The 21687-nt window shown below is 59.0% G+C and overlaps 1 protein-coding gene across 1 annotated transcript; it reads left to right on the top strand.

Annotated features, from left to right (window-relative positions):
• Positions 1-431: 431 nt before the first annotated feature.
• Positions 432-19665, top strand: NGFR (nerve growth factor receptor). The gene is made up of 6 exons (XM_045986639.1): positions 432-612; positions 7383-7524; positions 10871-11230; positions 14786-15038; positions 16535-16695; positions 17387-19665. Exons 1-6 carry the CDS (start codon positions 532-534, stop codon positions 17686-17688), a joined length of 1299 nt encoding a protein of 432 aa, XP_045842595.1. The 5' UTR covers positions 432-531; the 3' UTR covers positions 17689-19665.
• The last annotated feature ends 2022 nt before the right edge of the window (positions 19666-21687 follow it).

Below are 21687 nucleotides of genomic sequence, written 5' to 3'. Positions count from 1 at the left end.
AGAAGCTGAAGCTGGAGGCAGAGGAAGATGGGTAAGGCAGGGAACGGGTCTGCAGCGGAGAGGAGCAGGAGCCGCAGAGGGGATGCCCTGGTCCCCGAGCCCACAGCATCCGGGAGCAACGCGCACGAGCGCGGACCCGGCACTGGGTACCGGGGCGGAGTCTCGAGAGGCTCAGAGGGCCCGGGCGCGGAAAAGCGGCGGCGGGGCGCGCGGGCGCGCATCTCCGCGCAAGCCCTCCCTTCCCCTCCTCTCCCCTGCCCCCCCTCCCCTCCCCTCCCCTCCCCTCCCCTCCCTCCCCTCCCCTCCCCGAGGCAGCCGGGCGGGCGGGCGCGGTTCCGGGGGTGGGCGGGCTGGGCGGGGAGGAGGCGGGGCCGCCGCACTGGCTTCTCGCAGCCCCTCCCGCCCGCAGCCAGAGTGAGCGGAGCCTCAGCCAGCTCTGGGGGGCGGGCGCTGGAGCGCAGCGCAGCGCAGCCCTATCCGTCCGCGGACCGGACTCAACTGGAAGCCGAGCGCTGCTGCGGGAGGCTGGCGATGGGGGCAGGTGCCTCCGGCTGCGCCATGGACGGGCCGCGCGTGCTGCTGCTGCTGCTGCTGCTGCTGCTGCTCCTGGGGGTGAGTGCTAGCTGGAGGGCAACCCGCGCCCTCTCCCAGGACTGGAACCCCAGTGGGTTCAGGTTTCCCGAGGGAAAACAGAAGGGAGCTTTGGGGTCCCAGATGCTGGGGATGGATGGCGGGAGAGGAGCTCCGCAGCCAGGATCCGCGGAGGAGCGTCTAAGGTTCTCAGAGCGCAGGGGCGACCCTGAGGCCAAGGGTGGAGATGCGGGAGAGAGGGGCGCACGGATGCGCGTCCTCAGGTACGGCGGAGGGTGCGTGTGGAGGAGCTGAGAGGGGTCTCTCAGATGTCTGGGTTCTGAAGAGGGCGTTTGGATGCTGAGACCTCGAGGCGACTTTCTTCCTGAGCATCTTGATCTCTGAAGGGTTGTGGGACGGAACCCAGGCTGAAGGAAGAGGAATAGGACCGGGATTAGAGATATGAGAGGCCAGCGGGGCAGGGGCGGGGAACCAGAGACAAGGAGATAGAACAATGGGGGAGGTCGGAGGGACTGGAGGCAGAGGGGACCGGGCATCGGACAATGAGGGCCAGCCAGACAATGGGGGGGAGGGGTGTGGGAGGGAGAGCTTCGGGGAGCGGGGGTCGCCCGAAGAGAGAGAAATGGGTTAGGGAGAGCAGAAAAAGGACGACAGCGAGGGAGAGAGATGCCAATAAAATGAAAGAGGGCAGAGAAGGGAGAGCGGACCCCAAAGTGGTCGGGGCCACGCCTGCCCGCCGAGGGACAGTGGGACGAGCAGGCAGAGCAGAGGGACGGACGTTTCCCGCGCCTGTCGCGCGCTCTTTCTTTCGGCCTCGCCCAGTCTGGGAACTGCGGCTGGGGATGCGAGGCTGGGAAGGGAGCGCCCGCTTCGCCGGGACGAACCCTCTCCCTGCCTCCCCTGCGCCCGGCGGGGTCCTCCGACGCGCTCATTCTGGAGGTTTGAAGCCGCGCGGGGGACTGGAAGGGATGGAGCGGGCATCGTGCCAGCCGGTCTGGCCGCAGCCAAGTCTCAGGGTGCAGAGCGCCGGGACTCGCGAGGAGGGGAAGGTCCCGGCGGCGCGCAGCCCCGAGTCGTGGCTGCGGAGGAGACCCGCAGGGGGCGCTGAGAGGCGAGGGCTATGCCATCTGCCTCTGCGGGCGAGCCTGGGGCTGCGCGCCGCGCCCCCACTCGGACCCCCCATTAAGTTAAGCCGCCCGAGCTCGGCACCCGCAGTTCTCATGGGTCCAGCGCCCAGGCGGGTCGGGATTCCGCACGCGCCCCAACCCTCCCCGCCCCAGCTTTTGGTGGAAGACGCTGGGCTGGGCACGGAACGGAACACAGGCGCTCCAACGCCCGGATTCCGCCTCCGCAGGGGACTGCGGGTCTTCTTAAGCATCTAAGTCCATCCCGTAGTCCCAAGATACTCAGGAGGTGTGATCTGTGTGGGCCCAGGAACGGAGTGCCACAGAGTTTGGCAATAGGAGTCCTCACCCTGCTGTCTTCATTTCTTTTCTGAGTTGCACCCCTAGCCCCCATTTTACAGGGAGGAAGACTGAGGCTCTGAGAGTTTAAACGACTTGGCCAAGATCTCAAAGCAAGTTAAACCAGAGTGCTGGCCAGGCTGTGCCGCGCCGGATTCCCAGCGCGGCACTCCCCATACTCCCCCATACACCCCATTCCCCGTAGGGGGGCAGCCGGCGTCCCAACGTTCAAGAGCCGCGTTTCTCGGCCGGCGGTGGAGCTGTGGGCTGGGGTGGGCAGAGACCCCCTCTGGACGCTGGCCCCATCTCCGAAGCTCAGCCGCCTGGAGCTGTCAGTACCTGTGGCTTCTCTGGAGATTTGGGAGGGACTGCGGGCCGGTTTGCTGAGAGAGATGCTTCTTGACTGGAGAGGTGGGACTGGGGCGGCCAGTAGTGCGGCCCCCGGAGCGGCGAGGGCGTGGGCTGCGGACCCGGGCTGGGAAGAGTGCCCCCCCCCCCCCCACAGAGGAGAGGCGAGGGAAGAGGGGAGCTGGGCGCGGAGGGCCTGGGGGCTCGGGAAGGTGGACCCCGCAGACAACGGGCCCGCAGCCCCCGCGGCGCTTGCCTCCGCCTCGCCGGGCTGCTGTCTGCGGGCTGGCTGTGCGCACCGCGGCGGTCCGAGTTTCTTCCTGCGCCGCAGCGATGGAGTGCTGAAACCGGAGCGCGTCCCGGCGGCTCGGCTGGCGGGCCGCGCCGGTAATGGAGGCACTTTGTCATTCAGACGTCTGAAACCGGAGCCGCCCGGCTGGCTAATGCGCCTAATAGGGATGCAACGAGGGCAGCAAATGGGCGGACAGGAGCGGCCAGGCGTGGGGGGGGGGGGGGTGGGAGGCGGCTCCAGGATGGAAATTGGGGTCTCCCCCACCCCCCCTACCAGCCCGGGCCCATTCACGTGCCTAGATTCTTCCCGGGGGGTGGGGGTGTGCGGGGCAGGGAGCCAACAAAATTGGCTGAGCGCCTACTATGTGCCACGCACTGCCCTGGGTAATGTCTCTTGCGTCATTTAATCCCTGTAAGATCCCTGCAGAGTAAATCTAGTTATTCCCATTTTACAGTTGAGGGAGATGAACCTCTCAGACTTCCGGGGCATGAAAGCAGGCTTCCCCCAGTCCGTGCGTGGTGGCGCCCTTGTTGGAACCCAGAATGTTCAGCTTGGGGCTTGGGGTTTATTCTGTCCTCCGTGGACAGGATCTTCCCCACCCCGACTCCCCGCCCCGGTGCCCGCCCCGCCCCAGCCTTCTAGATCACGGGACAGGAGGACCTTAACCATCACTAGCCCTAAATATTAGATCTGTGTCTCATGTCCTTGGCGCCACTCATTTGGCGCCCCTTCCCCCCACCCATAGTCCCCAGGCCTCTCTCAAAGTCTTCCTACAGCCTCATCCTCAGCAATTAGCTTGTCTCCTACCCCAAATTCAACCGCTATCTAAGGGAGTAAAGCGCGTGTGCCAGCGTCTCCCCGGGTTTGCATTGACCTCAAAAGACCCTCCACATATTTGAACACTCTCCTTCCCCATGGTGGTGGCTAATGGCTCCATTCACCCAAGGAACCCCTTTGCTGAAACTGTTGTGAATGGTTAGGACTCGTCACACTGAAGCATTCATAGAGTTTCAAATTCTTTCAACCATTTTGGTGTGTTTTCTATTTTGTCCAATTTAAAAAAAAATTAAGGTTTTTAAAAGTCAACAACTCTAAGGATGATTCCACCTTCGTTTTTTTGGAAGCCTTGAACTGGCAAGAGGATTGCAAATATTCTCAAAAATGGGATGAAATCATTCCATCAAATTGGAAATGAGTAAGTGTAATAAATGTAGATTTCAGGCACATGGGTCAGTTGATCACTTTGGAATAATGAGCCTAAATCCGTGTCATCCCTCCTTGCTTCCCAAGTTTGCCCCACCCTGGACCAGTAGAGGGCGTGACAGGGGCGAGGCATGAAGCCACTTAGCAGAATTGCCCCCGTGAGCCTCAGTTTCCCCAGCTGTCAGACAGGAGGTGAAGGCAGTCCCTCGAGTCCTTTTCCCTCAGCATCTTGGCTTCTGGAGTAGCTATGTGGAGTGATCTCTCCTCTCAATCACGGGACTGTGATTTCCCTGGGCAGGGGTGGGGGAGGATAGGGCCGGGGTTGGGGAGTTGGGGACCATGTCTCATTGGAAACACTTAGCTCAATGTTGAGCAAATAGTTGTTAACTAGTAAATGGTTGTTAATCAATTACCTGTGAGGAGAGCAATTCCCATTCTCCTTTGGTCCCCCTGCCCTCTTTAGACTCTTCCTGGTGGGTCCTTCTTCATGTCTATCCTGCCCCTCCTCTTAGGTAGTTTCCTCTCTTTGGGCCTGACTACAATTCCCCCCTCCCTCTGCCTCCGGCCAGGCTCAGCAGCCCAGCCCGCGACAAGACACTTATCTGATAGCTAACATTTATGGAACTCCTACTGTACACTGGACAGACTTGCATACCTCATTTCATGTAAATTTCATGACAACCCTGAGCAGTAAATATTACCGACCCAATGTTTTGGATGGGAGAATACAGGCTTAGAGAGACTGGGAACTGCCCCAAAGTCGCAGACTGTTAGGTAGCAGGTCTGGGGTGTTTTGAAATAGGACACATAAAACAAGCACAGGAAACACATGGTGGCTAATTATGGGGCCTGGAGTCCAAATGGAAGACTTGGGAGAAGAGCGAGGATGCAGGGCTGCCGCGGGGAGAGCGCGTCAAAGGAGAGGGGCAGGCAGAGGCCGCTCGAGTGCCACGGACAGACACCCTCAGCTCTCCACCGCTCAGCTCTCTGCTGAGCTCAACCAACTGGAACCCAGCCAGCAGCCACAAACGAGGCAAGAAAGACCTTGGGAAAGAAAACAGAGGGCTCCTGAAGTGTGTAAACACCTTCATTTAGTGTCTATAGCATCTGATGAGGCAGGTACTGTCACCATTACCTAAAGATAGAGAGACTGAGGCACAGAGAGATTTCAGCATGTCCCAGATCACCTAGCTCTAAGCCATGAGCCAGAGCCACGGGGGCCACCGAGGAGGAAGGCAGAACAGCTCACACCTTTTATTCAGAGAATGCCCCCTTCCCCTCCCTCCCCGTGCCGGTTCAGATCCCACCTACGCTCCTGATGTACACCTTCCTGCCCAGGCTAGTTACACGGTTTCTACATCCAGTTTGACCTAATGAGTTAGAATGGTAGGGGAGGGGCTGCTCAGGTCACACTCTGGTGTTGGCAAAAACTGACAACTGATATCTTGACAGGAAGGAGGGAGAAACACTAAAAAAAAAAAAAAAAAAAAGGAAAAGAAAGAAAAAAGACTGACAGGAACTCAGAGACAAAAGTGTGGTGGTGATTTGGGGTAAAGAACACGAGGGCTTCACTGCACTATCATCCAGAATCATCACTGAGTCCCCCCTGAGTCATGCGGAAACCGTGACCGTATATTCCGGAATGAGAAGGGTGCAGCCATCGTGGTTAACATGAAAAACATTAGGTGATCAGAGCAGCAAATCCTCAGTTCTTGGGAAATTCAACTCTCCTGAAAGTCACCCCCATCCCACATTTCCCGGCCCGGAGTTCTAGGTAATTGAGGTCATTGTTGTATTTGCACATTCTGAAATCCCGTAAGTATTCAGGTTGGGTACCAGGTGCTGGGGCCACCGCAGTCCTGCCCCCCCCAGAGGCTGACCGTCCAGTGGGGGACATTGCAGCATGTCCCCCACAGTAAACTGGGGAAACATGTCACAGGTTTCAGAGGAGCCGCTCTGCCTCCTCTGGCAGGCGTGGGGCTACAAGATCATTTCCTTGAAGTGACATTTAAGCATGAGCCTTCAAGGATGAAAAGAAATCCAAACAGACCCTTCCCAAGTCACTCTGTCCCTCCTGGGGGAAAGCCTACATCTGGGACACCCCCCGCCCCCACCCCTCCTGGTTTCTGGTCTGCAGATGTTCCCAGACCCGTGTTCCTACCACCTGGGAGGAGACGGTGGCAAATACCTCAGGACCCCCATCCTGTGCTGCCCTCACCCTCCCTGCTGGTCTCCTGAGGACCACCAGCTGCCTCCTACACAGATCCAACCTGTCCAGCCCCCTCCTTCCACCAAACCCTGGTTAGACCTCAGGGTATTTTAAAGGACTGGGGGGAAAAGGGAGTATTTTTGGCTATGAGCTTGCCAACGTGGAAGCGAGGAATGTCCAAAAGGACCTTTAACACTCTGCTCTAGTCCCATGACCCCAGAGTCCATGCTTCCTCCTGGTACCAAATAGGAGCTGCATGGTCTGAGGCCAGGGAAACAGGCTTTGGAGTTTTATTAGACGCAAAGAATTTTTTTTAAGGAATAGAAACATAAAGCAAGCGGCCAGCACTCTCCACCCCCTCCCCCCCAGGGAATCTGGCGCTAAATTGTTCCATCCATGAGCAAAGAGCAAAGATGCCTCGGTGGCAGGAATCTGACTCCCCTTTCCCCTGTTCCGACACTGTTCCCACCGGCTGCATGGGGGCAGGGAGAGGAGAGGGCTGGTGGCTGGAAATCAGATTCTGGTGGAACTGGGCTGCTGGGTGGTGAGAGAAGCCAGCAGGCGCCCCTTTCTCCCTGCTTGGTGCTGGACTCTGGCCAATCGGCTGGTTCTTTGCTCTGGCCCCAAGTGGGCTCTGTCTCTGTGGGTGAGGAGAAGGGAAGACTCAGAGAGGGAAAGCAGAACAGGTCAGGACACCAGGGAAGCATTGGAATTTGAACCCATGACCACAGCCTTCTGCCTTCTGCTCTTGGGTACAGACACCGCTCACTGACTATTTAATATGTGAAATGGTAGAATTAAGGACCCAGAGGAGGGCCCTGCTAGCCTTTGCTAGAAAAAGGCTTCCCTCTGTGTAGACAGAGCCCTGCAGCTGTCCCTCCAGGGGAGAGGCATTTGGGCCAGAGTTTAGCTGCCAGGGGCCCCCTTGGTGGGGAGCCCCGTGCTAGCCAGCGACCCACTGCTGGGTCCCAGTCTGCCTTCCCATGTGGCGTGTCCTCAGGATTCCAGAAGTTGCCATCACCCCAAGATGAACTCTGTAGAACGGGAGTGTTGGGACTCTGACCTCACACCCCCCGCAGCCTGCAGGGGCACCCTGTCCCCGACTGCCTCTCTTCCCCCGGTCCCAGCTTTGATGTGCCTGATGCCTCCGTGGTGAGCTCATCCGGACCCAGGTGGTTCCAATAGAAGACGTTAGGAGGGGGTGTTTGATCTCTGGGAAGACACCTCCTTTTGCTTCTCTCGCTGGTCTGACCTTCCGATCTACCCCCCCACCCAGGTGTCCCTTGGAGGTGCCAAGGAGGCATGTCTCACTGGCCTGTACACCCACAGCGGGGAGTGCTGCAAAGCCTGCAACCTGGGTGAGGGGGTGGCCCAGCCTTGCGGAGCCAACCAGACAGTGTGTGAGCCCTGCTTGGACAGTGAGTACAGGGTCGGGGGAGGGGCTGGGGGAGAAGGGAGGGCGCCAGGCCTGGCAGACGCGTGCCCACTAGAAGCCTGACAAGGGCTCTGCCTCCTGGCAGGGTCTCCTCCCTACCTCTGTGCGGGCACCAGAATGGGTCCGGCCCAGTATAGGAGGCGAGAAGGGAAACTGAGAATGGCTGAGAAAGTCTGCAGAGGGAGGAGGGGGACCTCACAATGCGGGATCCCCAGGTGTGCCCTTTCCCAGCCCCCAGGTGGAGAGGCCTGGTAGGGGAATGTGGCCAGGTGGGAGGAGTCGCTGAGGCTGAGACCAGCTAAAAATACCATCTGCGCTGTAAAATCAATGGCTGCCACTTACCCTCAGCGTGTTTGCGGGGAGGGGAGGAGGATCAAGTCCTGGCTGCCCTGGAAACTGACCTTGGGGGATCCTGGGAGCGTGTGGCTACCCGTCCCCCCAGCTCTGACCAAGGAAGCAGAGCTTTCCAGAGGTAGCGGGAGCAGGGACAGTCCTCACTGTGGGGTGGTGTCAGATGGGAGAGGGGAGAGGGCTGCTGTGGCCCGTCCTACCTGGGATTTCCTCAGGAAGGGGAGAGAATCGCATCTTCGGGGGCTGCTGCTAAAGGATTCAGAAGGATGGCAGGTCTGGGGGCTGAATTCTGTGTGCTTTGTCCCTGCTGGATGCCCCCAGCCTCAGCTGCTGCCTTCAGGCCACCGCCTCAGTGCTCCTTTCCTGCCCAGAAACCTCCTCTCCCTGCCTAGTCACACCGTACCTTCTAGGTGGCACGCGCCGCGCACCTGGGCCAGTGGGAACCATACCAGATTCTTCTTTAATCATGATAGGAGCAAGGGTATAGGAACTGGGAACTCTTTTTTTATTTAAAAAATAGATTTATTTGTTTATTTGAAAGAGAGAGGGAGAACACGGGGCGGGGGAGGGGTAGAGGAAGAGAAAGAGAATCCTAAGCAGACTCCCCGCTGAGTGCGGAGCCCGATACGGGGCTCGATCCCACAACCCCAAGATCATGATCCCAGCCGACATGAAGAGTCAGACACTTAACCAACTGAGCCACCCAGGTATGGACCTCCGGGTTCCACCCTAGGAACTAGGAATGCTAAACTCATCTGCCTAGTCTGACATCTGGATTCCTCTCTACCACATCCCCCCAAACACACACAGCCCATCTATCTGGTAACCCCAACTCCTTGGTGTTCCCAGTCACACAGCTTTCCTTTCTCTGTGCCTGTGGGTCCTGTAAGTCCATCCCGCAGCAGAGAAAGGCCTGGGCCTAGATGGAGAGGCTAGACATTCCATCGTGCCTTTGCCATCTTTCCACCTGTCCTGGCCTCCCAGAGTTTCCATCCCAGGGCAGAGCTGGCCAACCGTAGGCTACGCTGAAACCTCGTCTCTCATTGCCTAGACTCCTGCCCAGGTCCTCTCTGCCCTGGACCCTAAGTCTCCCAGGATGGGAACCCACTCCCTTCTATCAAAGCAAGAGGTGGGGTAGAGGAGCCCAGAAGAGGGAGGCTCGGGCATTTCCAGGGAACGAGGGACAGGAGCTGGAGACCAGCTAGGAGGTGGTGGCGGGAGTCCTCCCTCCCATTTGCTCCCCCGTTCCCCTCCCCCCTCCAGCTGTGTTAACAGGCTGCCTTTATAAGCTCACTTTATGGCATTGGAGACCCCAGCGGACTTTCCCCTCTATCCTCAAAACGTTTCCACAAGGAAACCCATTAAGCTGCTGCCTTCATTCTCTGCCAAAAAATACCACATTTTCCCCACCTCCCCCTAAAACTGTCTCTCAGTTTCCTACTAATTTTCTGTGCTTTCCCATGGGCAGCCCCCCCCCCAATTTCTCTCCCCCTCCAGTGTGACTAAACCCACCCCCTGCCACATGTCAACCAGATAGAATCCTCCTGTTTGTATAAGCTGGACATCCTGCATTTGGAAGTCCTTTCTGCATCCTCTCTCCCTGGGACCCAAGTTCACTAGACTTGCCGTTGTCCACCCCAAGGGGCCCAACCTTTGTAGGATCCCTGTGGTGTGTATAGTGCTTTATGGTAGAATTTCATTTATTCCCCACCCCAACCCTGTGAGTGGAGATACTATTCTCTGTTTTACAGAGAAAGAAAAAACTCAAAGAGGTGAAGGAAAACACCCAGAGTCACAGCTTATAAGTGGCAGAAGCAGGTTTTGGGTCCAAGTCAGCCCCATCCCTGGGAAGAGAGACACAGGGGTTCCATCCTCTGCCAGAACTGGCTTGAAACTGGTCTCCTTCCAGGTCCGTCCTTGTCTTGTCTTCTCTTCCCCCTCAACGGCTTTCCTTTTCATTTCTCTCTGCTTTTCTTTGGCATCTGCTTCTCCACTCCTACCCCGAAGATAAGGGCTCTGTGCTCCTTCTGGTGTCTTGGTTCCTTTAGAGAAATCTGAGATCAGAACCCAGGGCAGGCTTTCATTTTCCTCTAGTGGGATCCTAGTCTTTACTTCTACTTCCACACTCTGAACACACCCTCCTTCCCTGGCTCTCAGTTCCTAAATCCTGCTCTTTCTGCCCCTGGAGCAAGGGTACATCCTTCTGCATTCCGACTGGCACAGAGTTCTGCACCTGGGCGGGTAGGGATGGAGATTTGGCTCTATGCCTTCCCCTTCCTTGCACTTGGAGGAGAGGACCCCTGGCGTTCCTCCCTTTATTCTATCAGACATCACAACCATTAAGAGAGCATGAGTCAAGGGTGAGCTTGGAAATCTCCCCTTTGTGCACTGGGAAGGGCAGACGACTATACAGGCAAGTCCTTCTTGCTTTCTCAGCTCCAATCCCTCCTGCTGTTTTGTTGTCTGGAGCCAAGCCCTTAAGCAGCGTGGGGTAGCGCCATGGGTGGGAAATTCTGCGGTCTAACCCTGGTCGGGCCACACCTGAGCCCCCACCTGCGCGAAGAGGACTAGAAGGGCAGCAGAGGCGGGAGGCTCCCTTGTGAAGGCCCGCCTGTGCCTGGGTTGGGTTGACAGCCCAGCTCTGGCCCCCGGGGAGGGCTGGGTGGGAACCACGCTCAGAGTATTCCTTAATCACGCTGGGAACAGGGGTCCAGGGCTGGGAACTCTCGAAGACTATTTGCCAAGAAATGTACCGGGCTCCAGCTGGGTTACCCGCGAAGCCTCATACTCATACATCCCGCACCCAGGGCTTCTGGCCGCCCCCCTTCCTCCTTCCCCTTGGACCGCCTGCAGATCTCACAGACTTGGGGGGGGCGGATCCCAAGGGTTCGGGGAGGGGCCTCTGCATCCCTGGTGCCCAGGCAGCGAGCGGAGACCTTCCAGGCCCCTGGCTGTCCTGCGCGTCCATCTGCCCACAGGCGTGACCTTCTCGGATGTGGTGAGCGCCACCGAGCCGTGCAAGCCATGCACCGAGTGCGTGGGGCTGCAGAGCATGTCGGCGCCGTGCGTGGAGGCAGATGACGCCGTGTGTCGCTGCGCCTACGGCTACTACCAGGACGAGACGACCGGCCGCTGCGAGGCGTGCCGCGTGTGCGAGGCGGGCTCCGGCCTCGTGTTCTCGTGCCAGGACCGGCAGAACACCGTGTGCGAGGAGTGCCCCGACGGCACGTACTCCGACGAGGCCAACCACGTGGACCCGTGCCTGCCCTGCACCGTGTGCGAGGACACCGAGCGCCAGCTGCGCGAGTGCACGCGCTGGGCCGACGCCGAGTGTGAGGGTGAGCGCGCCCGGCCGAGGGCGCCCCCTGGGGGTCGGGGAGGGCTCGGCAGGGGCGGGTGGGGGAGGCCGCCGCTGCCCTCCTTGGAAGCCCAGGCTCAAAGGACCCCGTCTCACCGCGTCCTTCTGTGGGCTGCGTGTTGGGAATGCCTCCAAGCCTCCTCCCAGGCCTCAGCTACTACACTCCAACTCAGTTTCTAGGGCTTTCTTCGCCGGTGGCTGCCCGCCCGCGATTGGATGAGCAGCAGATAAGCACTCGGAGGTGACCACTGGGGCCCAGTACAGTGCGGGACTTGTCTGACCCTTGAGCAGGCTCTCTGGGCTGGGAAAAGGGCCTTGAGGACCCTCAGGAGTCGGGACCCTTTGGCTGGGAGGCCTGGTCTGGGTCCACAGTGGTTTATGGCCCTGGGACCTGGAATGGAATCTGCTCTGTCACTAGCTGAGTGATGGTGAGGAGGTCTCTCTCGTCTCTGGACGTCAGTTTCCTCATTGGTCATACAGTTTTCAGCGATGTCTGGGTGGTGGGTTAGGGAAGGTGACTGGCCCACCTTAGCTGGTGTTGTCTGGGGACGGGGTCTACAGTGGTTGTTACCCTTCAGCGGAGGATGGCGTTGGACTCAGGAATGCTAAGGAGGTGGTGGGCGCAGAGGAAGAAGGGCAGCAGGAGACCCAGGGCTCAGGAGCCCAAGGAGGAGACGGGCGCACATGGAGGGCTGTTGGCTCCAGGGTGGGGGTAGGAACTGGTGCGCTCACCTTAGCCGGGCATCAGGCGTCAAGGAGTGCACCTAGTTCCTGGGACAATGCCTTTATTTTCTGTCCATCCCCCTGTGCCCGGGCACCTCGTTAGCTACTTCCCTTGGGGACCTCTCCCTCAGGGCGCCTTCACTCTAAGCAACCAGTGCCTCCTTCAGGGAGCCCCAAGTTTGTTGGAAAAAGGTAGCCCTTGCCCCAGTCTGATGAGGTAGACGTTCCAGCAGTTAGGTCCCAGGAGGTCCCCCATTCTGAGGGAGGCAGCACAGCCTCTGCCTTCAGTCCATCCCCAGTCAGATGGGGGAGACAGATTCCCTACCGTGGGGAGCATGGCTGCCTTCTGCATCCCGCTATCCCTGGCTCCGGGAGCTCAAGCTGGGGAGGGTGGTTAAACTGGGCTGAGGCCAGGTGTGTGTGTGTGTGTGTGTGTGAAGCTTCCTGCATGGAGGTTGGGAGGGGTGGGGGGAGTGGGGCCCAGAACAGAGTGGTTCCGGTGGCGATCGCCCTCAGCCAGGAGACAGGCAAGTGGCGTCAGGCGCAGGGCAGAGCAGGGAGGGAGATCCAGCAGCTGGCAGGCAGGCAGCACTGTTCAAGGGCAAGTCTGGACCAGCCAGCAGGGGGACTTAGTCAGGGGTGCGGTTAGAGCAAAGAAAGGTGGTGGCTGGGGAGGGGGAGGGTCCCGCCTTTGGACGCGTTCACAGTTTCCTCTCAGGTATGACCCCACTCCCCCAGCCATCCTGAAGGAAGAGGGTACCCCCGACGGCTGTGTTTATCCTTTCCCCTCTTCTGTTTTCTGCTCTAGTCTCTGAAGGGTTAAATGTCAGCTCTAGCCAAGGGGATCTTCCAGAAAATGGAACTGGATGGTGGTTTGGTTGCCCCCCTCCTTCCAGTACATTGTACTTTCTTGTGTATACATTTCAGGTGTCAACATGGTGACTCACTCAGCCTTGGGATCTCTTCCTCCCCCCTCCCACCCCAATGAAATTTGGGTTTAGGAGTAACCGGTCCCTCTCTCCACCCCCAAGTCTGACAGCTCCCATTCCGGAAATGGCTGTCAGGACTCGCCAAGGGCTTAGGGGGTTGGAATGCTGGTGGACATGGCCCCATCTGGATCTCATCCTGCTGTCCCCACCCCCGCTCAGCCCTGCCCCAAAGGGGACTGGAGAGATGAGGAGAAAGTGCCCTGCACAGCCCTGTCTTCAGCCTGGTCTGTCCCTTAATGCCCACTGCCAGTCTTTCCCCTTTGAGATTTCTGGAACCTCTATGATGGCCTGACTTACCAACACCCCCCCAACATACCTTCGGCCTCTGGGGGGAGGGGGGGCCTAGCCAGTTGTTCTCAGGCTCAGGGCTCAGAAGTCCCCACCAGCTTGCCCAGTCCCCTAGCAGGGCAAGAAAAGACCCTGCCCAGTCCGACACCCTGTCTGGGGCTGCCAAACGACAGGGCTGTGTCGTCCACTTCCTGCCCTACCGCTGTCCCCTAGGGCTGAGCTGGGGGAGGGGGAAGATGGGGCAGCAGACGGCAGCCCCCTCCCTAGTGCCAGCCAGATGGATTCCAGATTCACCTCAGGGGGCCTTACCCCTCAGAAGGTGCTGAAAATGGGGGCCTTTGAACCATCTTTGTCTTGAGCCGAGGAGGCCCGAGAAACCAGGGGGCAGCTTCCACTCCGACTTGGGTGGGCAAATGGGGTGGAGCCAGGGAAGAAATGCCTCCCCTTCACCCCATTGGCATGTCCTGTCTGCTGCCCGTCCCTGCCCCAGGTGTGGGAAGTGAGGACAGATGGGGTAGGCAACTTTGCCCAAACGGGTACCCCCAGGCCGTCTGGAGCCACAGCCCCTGGGACAGCCCCTGGCTGGGTGGCACAGTGGAAAATCCCGCCCACTGGTGCCAGGAGGTGCCAGGCCCCCTGTCAGGGAGGCTGGAAGTGTCCACTGACATGAGAGGGCCAAGGTGGGTGGCAAGGCACAGTCCTCCCCACCTCCCCCTCACCCAGGCAGTGGATAGTATCTTCTTTGGAGGCCTTTGTCCCACCACAATCTGCTTCCGCCCAGGGAGGCTGGGGACTACCCAACGCTATCCTCTCTGGCTGGCGAGATCACATGGTTTGGTTTGGGGGCCACACAAGACAGGAAACTGGCTAGCCGCTGGCTAAGGGACGGCTGGAGGGAAGCCAGCCAGCTGGTCACCCCCTACCCCGGCCAAGCCTAGAGTTAGGGCATCAGAGACCATAAGGGAGGCCGGGTGCCAGTTCTTAGGCAGGTGGTTTGCAGGGAGATGTCTTTCTGTCCAGACCTGAGTCCCCTCATCCTTCCTTAGGATCAGGGTGACTGGGACCGTTGGGACAAACTGGGACAAGGCAGGGTATGACATTTTCCCAGAGTGATGCCAGCTAGAGGCCTCCTGGTGCCCACTCTCTCTTCTGGGTGTGTTTGCCTCCATGCTAGGCTTCCGGGTACCCGGGGAGGCAAAACAGAGTCCTAGGGTCCCAGCTACACCTCAGACACAAGGGGGCTTAGAGACTGTCTCTCTTAGCATCCCCGTGCTATAGATGCGGAATTGAGGTGTTGAGAGGCGAAGGGTCTGGTCCAGGGTCACACAGTAAGTCAGGGACAGAGCTGAAGGGGACCCAGGCCCTTGCTCTTCTCTACCGTCAAGACTCATAGTCACAATCCTGGCTCTCACCCTCCCTGTGTAACGGCCTGGAACAAGGCAGGGCCTGGGGAAGAAGGGCTGGAGCCGGTCAGAAGGGCAGGGGAGGGCCCTGGGTGGGGAGCGGGCCCTCACTCCTGCAGCTCCTTCCCCCAGAGATCCCCGGCCGGTGGATTACCCGGTCCACGCCTTCAGAGGGCTCAGACAGCACCGCCCCCAGCACAGAGGAGCCTGAGGGACCTCCAGAGCAAGACGTCATAGCCAGCACAGTGACAGATGCGATGACCACAGTGATGGGCAGCTCTCAGCCCGTAGTGACCCGAGGCACTGCCGACAACCTCATCCCTGTCTACTGCTCCATCCTGGCTGCTGTGGTTGTGGGCCTGGTGGCCTATATTGCCTTCAAGAGGTGAGGGGGGAGGGGCAGGGGACAGACAACTGGGCCTCTGCTCTCAAGGAGGGCTTTACCATGACCCTGACCTGAAAATTCACACACTTTTTAGAGTCAACCCCAAACTACGCTCATCCTCACCACCAGCTGCCATGTGCTGGGGGGGGCGGGGTGGGGAGGGTTGGGGAAGTGACTCCTGTCCTGTCTGGCACCAACACCTCCCCGCTCCCCTCCCCGCTGCTCCCCTCCCTGACACCCCGCCCCCAACTGCACACCGAGCTTTCTTTATCAGCCACCTGTGCCCTCATCCCTCAAACCCCATTGCCCCCCGCCAATGACCTATGTCCTCATGGGTCTCTTCTGTCCCATGTCACATTGGGGATGTCGTGAATCCATCAATCCATCAATCCATCCAGAAATTCAGGATGTGCAAGAACTTCTGAAAAGAGTTTTACTTATTTATTTATTTTTAAAGATTTTACTTATTTAATTGAGAGAGAGAGAGGGAGAGAGCATGAGCTGGGGGAGGAGCAGAAGGGGAGGGAGAGGGAGAGAGAGAAACCCAAGCAGACTCGATGCCGAGCACAGTGCCCGACGTGGGGCTCCATCTCACCACCCCGAGATCACGATCTGAGCCAAAACCAAGGGTCAGATGCGCAACGGACTGAGCCACCCAGGCGCCCCTGGAAAGTGTTTTAAATGTTCCAGTGCATTTTCCATTCCTAAAAGGAAAATCTTCAAAGTAATCCATGCTTGTTTGGGTAAATGCAAACAAGACCAATGTCTTGTAAAGCAAAAAGTAAAAGGCCTCTTTTATCTCCCCAAATCCTACCTCTCTCCTCATTGGAATCTGTTTGGAATGGATCCTTTCCAACCGTTTTCTGTGCCTTTATAAACACATGTACATAAAACTTTTTACAGTTAGACGTAAACACAGAGAAGTTTTTTTTTTCTTTTAAAGCATCAGTGGGCTCCCACTCTCCATATTCTACAACTTACCTTTCTACTTAATCTCCCTTGGGAGAGCTTTCCCCAGGACATTCGGATTATCTGATTGCTTTTAAGTGCTCACTCGGTGTATGGATGGATCCTAATTTATTTGAACAGTCTTCTTTTGATGCACGTTTGATTTGTTTTCAGCTTTTTCTTATTGCTACTAATAGCAGAGGAAATCCGGAGCATATCCCCGCCCACATGTGGGAGCAGTTTAGCAGGGTGGACTGGGAACAGTGGAATTCCGGAGAAATCACTGGGCGCACCATTCATTGCGCGAACATTCATGGGACCCTTGCGGCGTGCACCGAGCCCTGAGAGCCGGTCCGCCCGCACAGTGCCTCCGGTACAGGCCAGGGGTGGGCGGGGATGGAGAGGAAAAAGGACCATAGGGGGCCTAGTGGCTCTGCTTGGGAGGCCTGCTTGGGCCCCGGCCCCCACACATCAGAGCACAGATCCCTGAGGTCCCTGGCCTGTGTGGGCCCTCGCCCCCTGAGCCTGGGCCTGTCCTCTGGCTCCAGGTGGAACAGCTGCAAACAGAACAAGCAAGGAGCCAACAGCCGGCCCGCAAACCAGACGCCCCCGCCGGAGGGAGAAAAGCTTCACAGTGACAGTGGCATCTCAGTGGACAGCCAGAGCCTGCATGACCAGCAGCCCCACACGCAGACGGCCGCAAGCCAGGGTGAGCAGTGAGGCCGCGGGGAGCGGGGGGACACTGAGGTAGGGAGGAAAGGAGTGAGTAAGGGTAGACTGTAGGAAGGACGGCTGGAGGGGCCGGCTCACAGGGAACAGGGCCTCTGTGTGCGATGGGAGAAGCAGGCAAGCGATCAGGGAGGAGAGCTCTTTCCAGTGGAGAGATGTGGGAGGGGGGAGCTTTGGACAAACTGGTGCATCCAGACTCATCAAGCTAATTGTGCCCCCTAGGGCTAATTACTCCCCAAAGTGGCTGCGATTAGCCTCCTGCCCTAGACTTCTGGGGAACAAGTAGTTAATGATGGGCCCTAATTAGTGGCCCAGAGCCCAGCTCCAGGATGCTTGCTGTGGTGGAGTCTGGGACTGAGTGGTGTCCCTCCCCTGCCCTGCCATCTTGCCCAATTGCTGGAGGGTAGTGGGGGGCGGGTGAGATGCAAGGGTAATGCTGATGCTGTGGGCAAGAGGGGAGCCGAGTCAGCACCCCCAGACCCCTCCGCAGCCCTGCCCCCCATCCAGGACCTCTGCCTCCAGGCCCTGTGGGGGGGGGTTCCTCCTCCCTCCCTCTACCAGGGAGGAGAAATCCTCAGCCCTTTTTGGGTCTTACTCCAGGGGCCCCCATGCCCACTGTAGGGAGCAGGGGGTATGGTGGGTCGCCTCTGACGCCCCCCGGTTCTTGGCAGCCCTCAAGGGGGACGGAGGTCTCTACAGCAGTCTGCCACCAGCCAAGCGGGAGGAGGTGGAGAAGCTGCTCAACGGCTCTGCGGGGGACACCTGGCGACACCTGGCTGGTGAGCTGGGCTACCAGCCAGAGCACATAGACTCCTTCACCCGCGAGGCCTGCCCCGTCCGAGCCCTGCTTGCCAGCTGGGCCGCCCAGGACAGCGCGACGCTCGATGCCCTCCTGGCGGCCCTGCGCCGCATTCAGCGAGCCGACATCGTGGAGAGCCTGTGTAGCGAGTCCACGGCCACGTCCCCCGTGTGAGCCGCCCCCAGAGCCCCTGCCCTGCCCCCACATTCCGACGACTGATGCTCCAGCCGCCCCCACAGGCCAGCGTCAGAGCTGAGCTCCTCTGGGCAGGGCCTTGGGGCCGAGGCCCCTCCACCACTGTCCTGTCCCGGCTCCCGTGTGGCCCCGTCGCTTCTGATCACTCTCTCCGGCGCCAGAAGGGCCCCTGCTGCCCCTCCCACCCCTGCCCCTAAGCATCCCATCTGCATCTTCTGCTCCCCTCTCCCCACACTTCTAGGTGGGCCAGCCCCTCCCACTTCAGCAGGTGTCAGGCCTGGGGGGCTGACACCAAGGGCGGTCTTGGGGGCGGTGACAAAGCCCGAGAGACTCAAAGGGAGAGACCGAGGAACCAGAGCCATGGGCTCTACACTGTGAACTTGGGGAATGAGGGACCATCACTGTGGCCTACGTCCTCCCTCTGCCCCCTCACCCTCCTCTCTGGCCCAAGATGAAGACCACCAGAGGCTTGTCAGAGCTGCAAGGGAGTTTTGAAGTCTAGTCCTACCCCCTTGTTTCATGTATAGGACAGACAGGCCCAGAGAGAGGGAGCGACTTGCCCAAAGCCACCCAGCAATGGGGAGGACAGACGTGGGCTGGCCCCCGCTCTCTGAATTAGGGGGTACAGCCTTCAGGTTTGCTTGAGGTTAGAGAGCCGGCAGAGGGGCGGGGCAGGGAACCCTCTGGGAAGTGTCTCAAAGCCAAATCCAGGGTGCCCTCCACCGCCTCCAGGCCTGTCCAACCCCCGTGGAGATGGGAGGCTTCGCCCAAGGCCTGGTGCACTGATCCATCACGGTCAGAGGCGGACTTGATGGAGCATGGTTTGAGGTGTGTGGAAAAGGATGCCGCTCCCCTTTGCCAGTCCCGCTCAGACATGCCAGGGTGGCGTCCGCGGTGTGGCCCAGTGTGCAGGTGGCCTCCATCCCGGCACAGACCCGGAGCCAACACGTCAGTGTCTTCTCCTAGAGTCAGGCCCGGGGGTCAGGGACTAAGGGCCCCCAACCTGGGACAAACAGATACACACACACACATACACACTGAGCAATCCTGCTTTTCTCCACAAGTTTTTTCTCTTGGGCTGGGACCGGATCCTGCCCAGGGCAGCTGCCAGAGAAGCACTGAAGGGATTTGAACTCGGCTTGCCCTCTTCCCTCGCCTCTGGTTTGGCGGGCCAAGGAAGGCTGAGGCTTGAACTGGCGTCTGGCTTCCGAGGGCCTGCACGTGGAGGAATGCTCCCCCCCATCCTTCCTTTTCCTGCGAGCCTGGGTTTGGCTGGGCTCCGACCGCTGCTGCGAAGAAAAGTGGACCAGTGTGGGAACGCAGCAAGAAGGAATGGAGGGAGACTGTGGCCCGCAGAGGGCCTCCCCACGTTGAGAAGACCCTGCAAAGGACTGTTTGTTCCCTAGCTTGGTGCCAGAAAGGGGCCGTGAGGTCTCATAAGGTCCCTCCTGGCCTGTTCTGTTTTGCTTGACGTTGGAATGAGTGTGGCGCCCCTCTATTTAGCATGCCCGAGCCCCAAACCCCAAGCAGGGTGTGCGCTGACGGCTACCCTATCCCCAGCCCAGGGTTCTCCCAGCTCCGTGTAAGGCAGCGGGAACATTGTAAGTAGATGGCATTTCTGTGACCTCAATCGACGGGAGGGAGGGGGGAGCTCACCTGCTGGCCCCCACCTGTGCACCTGGAGAGCTGGACAGGATCTGAGTGTATTTATTCTCCTCCCCAGCAGCTGGGGAGGGGGTTGGGGTACCGCAAGTATGTTTTAGCATGTGTTTGGTTCTGGGGCCCCTTCCGCCTCCCTTGGGCTGAGATGAAATCCTTGTCGCCGCCCGGCTGGGGGCTATGAGCCCCAGACTCCCTGTCACCTCCCCCTTGCATTCTGTGTAATCATTTCTTGGGCCTTCCTAAAACCTACACATAAAACATAAATGATGAACATTATAATAGCAAAGAAAGAAAGCCGGTGCAAAGAGATTTTCTGGAAATGCACGTGATTGGAGCCAGTGGGGGTTGTGTGTGGCGGGAGGGACCCAGGTCTATTTTCTAATTTGGTGAGTTCCTGTCCTATTGTTTCTCTCCCCCCCACCCCACCCCCGACAAAATGGGGAGTGTTCACAGAAACCGAGCAAATCCTCATGTGTAGCCATGAAGTTAATTTAAGTGGGATAGGGAAGGTATGGAGGCCCTCTGCCCCCAGGTTTTGGAGAGGAAAAGTGAAAATGACCACGCAGGAAGCTGGCCAGCTGTGAACTTGACCAGATGTCAGAAGTGAAACTGACCACAGGGGAGCCAGAGGCTGGGTAGGAGGGCCGGGTCACAACCCCGCAGCTCCCAGCCACCCACATGGCCTGGGAGCCGCACACTCACACCCACACACAAGCACACACACAGGGTCTGGCTCCAGATGGCCTGGCAGGATCCTGGCTGCTTGGCCTGTGCTGAGGCAGGCCCCTCCCTGGCGGCTCTCTGGGGGGCAGGTCCCAACCTCGGCTCCTGGCAGCCTGGCTTCCAGCTCTGCCTGGCCCAGGAGTGGCAGGGTTCCCGGCCCCAGGCCTGTGCCCCTCTCTGAGGCTGGTCCGGCAGCTGGTCAGAGCAGCTCAGCCTCTGCTGGGCCCTTGGCTGGGTCTTCTGGTGGGGGCTGGCTCATGGCTGCTGGGGAAGGCCACGGGAGGCTCGCTCTTCCCGGAAAGAACAGAAAACAAATCTTCGTGGTCTCAGGATCACGCAGGGGCCAGCCGGCCCCCAGCCAAGCCCCAGCCAAGGATTAGATGAGGCAGAGAGTGGAGCTGCCTTCCATCTCCCACCACCACCCCCATGTCTGTGAGGGCTGTGATTCGGAGTCGAAGAGAGAGAGACGATCTGGCACACGGATTACCCCCAGCGTGATGGGGGAGACAGGCTCTGTCTTGAGGAAGCCTTCTGTCTGCTGGAGAAAACACAGCCCCAGACTTTGGGTACCTCTTCTCTGATGAGGGAGGTACAATCCCCGCCCTCAGAGGGCCCCCATTCTGTTGGGAGGAATGCCTCTACTTTGGTGGGGGGAGCCAGATGCTGCCTGTGGGAATAAGGGAGACACAGTCCAGAGATCCTGAGCGGGGGACAGCAAACAGGGCCTGGGTGGTGTGCTGTGCCACGCCAGGGGTGAGCAGGGTGCTCAAGTCTGAAGACTTGTCAGAAGAGGGATGTTGAAGCTGAGCCCTTACTGAGAGTGGAGTCAACAGGCTGGGAGGAGAGCGTTACTGGCAGAGGACGCAGCTCAGCAAAGGCCCCAAAGAGAGAGCAGAGCACATGGGGACGCGGCGAGGCTCCTGTGCCTGGAGCCCAGAGAGAAAAGGTCAGCGGGGCCAGATGGGGAGGGGCTCACAAAGACACAGGCTAAGGGGCCCGGACTACATTCTGAGAACACTGGGGAGCTACTGAGGGATTTTTAAGGGGGGGGGGGGGTTGTGCCACAGGCAGACTTCCTCTGAGAAAGCCCTCACTCTGGCTGCGGTTCGGAGGCTGGAGGGTGGCAGGAGAGGCGGGGAGGTGGAAGTCAGTGGCAGCCCGAAGTAAAGAAAGCCTCAGCAGTGGTGAGAAGAGGCCATTCAGAAAAGCTCCTCAGAGCACACAGAATTGGGAAGGGGGATGGAAGGGGCTCCTACTGACCTAGGGTCCCCGGGGGTGGGCAGCGGAGCCGAGAGCCTGATAGCCATCATACCACAGATTCGCACCCCTTCTCCCAGCACATTGCGGAAAACCCTCTCTGCCCTCCTCCACCCTAACCTCCGTGCCTCTTTCTCTAATTCCCCCACAAGGGCAAAAATGCTTATCAGCCTCCCGTCTGTAATGTGGCCCTCGGGAGGGGTGCGTGAGACCCCTCCTCTGCACTCACTGCCTTGCTCCAGCCGTCCTCATCCTCTTCTGGGATCCCCCTATACCGGCCCTCTTACAATTCTTCAAGCTTCAATATTCCATTTGGCCACAGGGCCTTTGCACATG

Source organism: Meles meles, chromosome 18 (genome assembly GCF_922984935.1).
Source record: "Meles meles chromosome 18, mMelMel3.1 paternal haplotype, whole genome shotgun sequence".
NCBI classification, from domain to species: domain Eukaryota; kingdom Metazoa; phylum Chordata; class Mammalia; order Carnivora; family Mustelidae; genus Meles; species Meles meles.
Note: the sequence above shows the minus strand (reverse complement) of the source record. Positions and strands in the feature narration are given on the sequence as shown.

Coding starts and splice junctions, on each gene's coding strand:
- NGFR (XM_045986639.1), top strand. CDS start 532: ATGGGGGCAGGTGCCTCCGGCTGCGCCATGGACGGGCCGCGCGTGCTG. Junction 11,231..14,785: donor GGCCGACGCCGAGTGTGAGG/GTGAGCGCGCCC, acceptor TCCTTCCCCCAG/AGATCCCCGGCCGGTGGATT. Junction 16,696..17,386: donor GCAGACGGCCGCAAGCCAGG/GTGAGCAGTGAG, acceptor GGTTCTTGGCAG/CCCTCAAGGGGGACGGAGGT.